The sequence below is a fragment of the Hyperolius riggenbachi genome, chromosome 6, assembly GCF_040937935.1.
Source record: "Hyperolius riggenbachi isolate aHypRig1 chromosome 6, aHypRig1.pri, whole genome shotgun sequence".
In the NCBI taxonomy this organism is placed as follows: Eukaryota; Metazoa; Chordata; class Amphibia; order Anura; family Hyperoliidae; genus Hyperolius; species Hyperolius riggenbachi.
The window spans coordinates 23,427,983-23,433,982 of NC_090651.1; the positions used below are offsets into that span (position 1 = coordinate 23,427,983).

The window sequence follows — 6,000 nt, forward strand, 5'->3', positions numbered from 1 at the left end:
CCGTTTTCAATGCGTTACAGCACATAGTAAAACGCAGGTAATTTTTTTTTATTTTAGCTTTCAACTTTCTACATTGTTCCTCGGTTGTATTCTAGGACTGATTTCCTGCGTTAACGGATTAAAAACGCGCATAGTGTGCGTTTTACATTGACTAACATAGTAACGCATAAAGCTAGCGTCGGCCGAAAAACTGCGCCTGGGTGCAGTGTAACGCAACGCACAAAAAGGCTGCATTATATGTGAAAGCTAAAATGAAAGTCTATGGACTTTCATTTCACCTTGGGTAACGCAAACTTTACCCTTTGCGTTGAAACGCAGAAAATTTGCCCTAATGTGAAAGAGCCCTAATTATCCTACTTTCTCCTACTTCCCAGGCCTGCAGATAATTTGAGGCAGGTAAGGACTGCTGTAATTATTTTATTGCACACATTAGCAGAGAGCAAGCAAAAGCTTTCAGCAGCAGGGGAGAGTGGAGATATTGGACACCGTGCTCCATAGAGTTAAGAGAAGTCACAGATCCTATCTTCACACCTTCCCCCTCGATAGATAATAGGCATCTAGATGGTGAAGGGGGGAATATGGCAGCTCTTGTAGCTATTAGAAACCAGGAGAAAAAAGTGGTGCTTGGTTCCCTTTAAAGGGAACCTTAAAGGAGAAGTAAATGAAGGCTGCCGTTTTTATTATTCTTTTAAACCATACCAGTTGCCTGTCTGTATATTACCTTGTTTCCTTTTCCAGGGATATTATTGTCATATTTATAGAAATTGTAAAAACGGTATAATCAATTCTTTTATCAGGTTTACCTGAGTTACAACAACGTGTCTGCCCTGAAAACACTGATGTCCAAATCAGACTGGGTCCTGGCCACGGAAATCGACAAGGTACGTGAGCGCATGCGGATTAGTACGCCGACTGTGAGCTGGGCACAGGGTGAGTCGAATGACAGCTCGCCCTGCTGATGCGTAAATACCCAGCGGCGTTACATACTATTCCCCCTCCGAGTCGTAGCAACTCATAGGGAGAAGTCATTTGGGGCTCCGGCAATATATACCCTTATACACTCCACACACTATAGTATTGAGCGCCGAGACCAACCGCTTTGATGTGAGGGTCTGTGTCTTCCATCCGCCATTTTTGCCCAGAATTCCGACCTCACAATCCTCTATATCAGTAGATGCATTTTTTTAATTGGACCACTTTGTTTCTAAATCAAATGTGTGAATTATGAGAGTACTTCCACACCTGTGAATACTGTGGTACCTCTGCGCGATGTAGGTGACTATGCAAGCAAATCTATTCTTTTGTAACTAAGACATATCTGTTCAGATCTACAACACTTCATTTAAAAGGTTTGCAGAGTAGGAAATGAAAATTAAGAATTAATAAAACTAAAAATCCGTTGTCTCGCTTCCACCAGGTCCGGCTGTACACACTGGAAGACAACTCGTTTCTGTCCTTCAGGGTCGAGATAAAGGTGAAGGTTGATACCAGGCAGTCCTTCAACCTACTGTCTGACCTGAGCTGCCGAACAAAGTGGGACCCTTACTACATGTGAGTATATTGTGGGAGATGGGGGAGGTTGGTTGTAAAGGGTACCCCTAGAACAACAACATAACATTTGTATAACTGCGCAAAGGTGGATCAGCTCATCACCAGGCTGCCTCCGAATGGCCACCAATCAAAGGTGCGCTGAGCCCCCCCAGGAACTACAAATGCACCTTGAAACCAAACAGAAGCTCTGCATAAACATCAATAAGCAATGCTATTACATGGGAGCAGCTGACCAAAGTTACCATTGGAGGATGTTTGTTTTCGTAACAGCTTGCATGCAACTTATTAAGTAGTCATCCTTCCCACTGCGAAGAAGTCATCCCCAATGGGAGGGGCCCTAACACTAACTAATCCTAAATTATGCATATGCATAGCCTGGGTGCGCTACCAAGTAAAAATTCAAAGTTGCGCAAAGGTGGATCAGCGCATCACCAGGCCGACTATTTTATTTGAATGCTGGGTGTGTATTTTATCCCACTAGTGGGGCTTGCACTCTCAAGCAGGTAGTCATAAGGATGCAATGTGTTTTTAAGTAGCGCTGTTCCTTTCCTCGCCATAACATTTGTATAACACTTTCTTCTCGAAGGACCCAAAGTGCATAAGCTTGTCTCAGATCAGTACATAGTTGCGGTTTGTGATGAGTTACAGGGGAAAAATGTATGCGATCATAAATGCCAGACTAAACGGGTGGCTTTTTAGTTTTGATTTAAACGTCCTTAGGGTTGGAGCTGTCTTGATTGGATGTGGCAAGGCGTTCCAAAGAGTAGGGGCAGCATGACAAAGTGCACTGGCTCCAAAGAGTTTGAGTCCAACTCTGGAGGTGGTCATGTTATTAGACCCTACGGATCTGAGGTTGTAAAGGTGGGAAATATGGGTGTCTGTGAGACTTCTACAACAAGTGAGTGCATGTGGGAGGATAGGAAAGGTGGGTGTTTGATTGCCCACATCCTCTGTATAACTGTCCTGTTTTTACTACAGGAAGTCCGAGCTTCTACAACAAGTGAATGAAGATGATGCCATTTATCACGTAGTCACCACGGTGCGTGGAGCAGATGGAAAGCTTCAAGACTTCATCATCCTGGCCTCACGACGGCCACCTTGTGATAAAGGGTGAGGAAACTGAGTACTTGACCATACATTAAAGTTATTTATAGGATGATGTGTAGCATGCAGGGTGTATTTCTGCAGATACTTGTGAAGTTGAAGCACTTATCTTGGACATTATCATGAAAATTATGGAAGAGCTTTCACTGATAGTCAGAAGCCAAACAATGATTGTTGTCCAACTCTAACCATTCGTATTGGCTGTTCGGTAGGTCGGAGTAACTCGCTCCATGGAACTGGACTAATCAAATGCAGTTTCTGCAATTTGGCTTGGGCTACTTTCAGTCAGCATACAAATTTGAACAACAGTTTCATTGTGTTGGAAAAATGTTCAGACCATTGATCATCTTTAGTCGTGGATTGAACCACATGCGGGAACTCCTGTAGTGAGATCCCCACCACCACCGCCACAGTTCTTATGACCAAGAACTGCAGAATCTGCCAAAACCACCTACTGGCTGAAGAAAAACTGCAGAACCTGCCAAACCATGTGATGGTTTCATAAGAACTGCAGAACTTACCAAACCACGTAATGGTTGCATAAGTACTAAAGAAAGTACCAAACCACCGATGCTTACATAAGAACTGCAGAAGCTACCAAACCATGTAATGGTTGCATAAGTACTAAAGAAAGTGCTAAACCACCGATGCTTACATAAGAACTGCAGAACCTACCAAACCAAGTGATGGTTATGTAAGAACTACAGAATCATGTGATGGTTAGGTTTACTCCTAAATTTCCCCCCACCAATCTACTAATGGTTTTGCCTGAACAAGACCGTTTCTGCCACAGCAGAAAGAAGAGTCATGCTCTAGTTTTGGGACAGCCGACCACTAGGGGGCCTGGGACATATCTGCTGTAGGAAGGTTAAAGCTGCTTTCTGTAACACGCGCATGACAGATACATTTTACAAAAAGTCAATTTCTCCCACCTTTCTGTAGAGACTTATAAAATGGAATGTTTTGTTTTTTAGGGATCCATACGTTGTGGCTTTCCGATCCGTTTCCTTGCCGACGCACCCCCCCACCTCAGAGTACACCCGGGGCGAGACCCTGTGCTCTGGATTCTGTATATGGTCAGAAGGAGACATGACAAAGGTGTGTATACAGGGAACTGCTTATTTTTTTTTTACAATATAAATTTACAAATTATTTAGTCAGTATTTGCCCATTTTAAAATCTTTCCTCTGAGTTACACTCTGAAATTTATCAACAAGTGGGGACATCTTTAGTTCTGTCAGGTGTATCTGCTGAATGTTTGTTTACTGAGAGTTCTGAAGCCAGTAGAAAATATACCTCGTCTCCCAGAGTGCTCTAGGAGGAGAATTCTGCATAGCTAAACAGCCTGGTCTAAGCCTCACTGGGAGGGTGGGGCTACATACATACAGCAAATCTATACATATAGGAAGTGTTTCTGAGGCTGAAACCAGGAAAATTGCTGTAAAAAGTAGGTATCGGAATAATTTACTGCAATCTACTATATGTCACTACAGAGCCTCTTTAATGTCATATGTTTATGTATGATTGCTAGTGCCTGTGATCATTCTTGACAGGAATGCATGAAGACAGGTGGAAGTACAGTGTAGCGTCTTACAATAAGTCATTTGCAAGATTATAAGGCGTGTCTGAAAGGCAAGCCCCATAATGCAACAATTCAGGACAGTGGGAGGAGCTATGCATCCTGGATGTACACGAGTTAAATGTCCAAAAAAGATGATTTGCATGACCCCACCCACAGTCCTGAAGTGGCGCATTATGGGTGTTGCTTACTGGACATGTGGAAGTAATAATTTGAAAAGTCTTTGTTTAAGAAAGCAAAATTGTACTTGGAGAGCTTTCTTAAACAAAGAGCGCTTTCAGGTTCCTTTTGGCCGACTTTAAAAACGTGTGTGTGTGGTGTGTGTGTGTGTGTGTCAAGCATTTGAGTCAAACCATTTCCCACACTCAGAACTGGCACTCAGTGCTCAGAAAGAATGGCAACAAGTTCAACTCACATTGAGGGTCCATGTATATTGGACCCTCTTGCATAAAATATCCCCTGATGACGCCATAACACCGAAACCTGGTTGGGAAGGAGAACGGGCACTATCTGTACTACGATTGGTGAAATTTAAGCATTGAGCAATTTGATTGTTGATTATTGCTGATGCAATTTAATGCAATTTAAATAAACTGTATCCCCCTGTGTTTGAAACCAAGCCTGACTCCAGTACATCTGTTTTTATGGGGACGGTCACTTGTCCCTATTCTGAACACTGGTTGTCTGCAGGTTGCACAGAGTGTGGGAAATGGCTTGACAGCGCTAAGGAATTTACTTGTAATAAAAATAATTTACTTTAGAAGAAGCAAAAAGAGGAACACCGAGAGCCCAATATAGTATAGTATGCACTGGTAAAGAAAGGTGTGTGCAAAGAGTACGTGCAATATACTTACAAGTCAGGGTTACCGCATAGGCAACCATGGTAGAAGCAGGTGGGGAGAGTAGACCTGTCCTCACTCAGGATCAAGAAGTTGTTCTCTGTAGATCAAGGAAAAAAGGGGTAACACCCCTCCCCCAAGGGAGAATATGTATAACGCAGTATGGATACAGAGGCGCCAGAAGGATAAAAAGATCTAAAAACTTTTAAAAGTGAGGAGGTAGTGGTGGACTTACCTCCTCCAGGCAGACGCAAGAAAATGCCCATGAATTTTCAGCAAAACAATTTATTTACATACTCCAGTAAAATACAACGCGTTTCGCGGGAGTGACCCGCTTCCTCAGGCAATAAGATGGAACATATACAAAAGCAGGTCTGGTACTATGACATGCACCTCTGAGCGCCTCTGTATCCATACTACACAATAATTTACTTTAATCTTTCTTAACCCCCAAAGACAGCAGAATAAGCAGGACTGTCTGTGTGCCTCCTCCACAGGTCTCTTACTACAACCAGTTTACACCGGGACTCGTCTCCCAAATCACAACCAACATCTCTGGACTGTCCTCCGACTTTGCCAGCACCTACCAGGCCTGTGAGAGGTTCCTGCTCCAAAACACTACAGACCTCAACAAGCCGGAACCCTAGGACTGTAACCTCACAGTCCGGAATACAAATAAACTTTATAAGGAGCTGACAGCTTTGACGATACTCCCAAAGGTGCATTGTGGGAACTGTAGTCCGATGAGCTAAAGAACAAGAGTGAGTCTTCCAGCATCTCGTAGTTTTTTGCACAAGAGTCTCTCTGGTGGAGCAGAGGGACGTCAATGTATGAATTATTGTATGGACAGGTAGGAAATGTGTAGGTCCATTACTTATGGGTGTGGTTTGTTTGTTGCAAAAAAAATTAAACATTTCACATAACTGA

General features: G+C 43.1%; 1 protein-coding gene across 3 annotated transcripts in view; it reads left to right on the forward strand.

Moving 5' to 3' along the window:
• The window catches only part of ACOT11 (acyl-CoA thioesterase 11), a 53,316-nt gene extending 47,316 nt beyond the window's left edge, over positions 1-6,000 (forward strand). For all 3 annotated transcript variants that reach the window (XM_068239013.1, XM_068239012.1, XM_068239014.1), the window contains exons 12-16: positions 798-881; positions 1,418-1,551; positions 2,530-2,661; positions 3,630-3,753; positions 5,571-6,000. In XM_068239013.1, the coding sequence (XP_068095114.1) occupies positions 798-881; positions 1,418-1,551; positions 2,530-2,661; positions 3,630-3,753; positions 5,571-5,720 (624 nt within the window). In that variant the 3' untranslated portion in view covers positions 5,721-6,000. The remainder of the gene's footprint in view (positions 1-797; positions 882-1,417; positions 1,552-2,529; positions 2,662-3,629; positions 3,754-5,570) is intronic.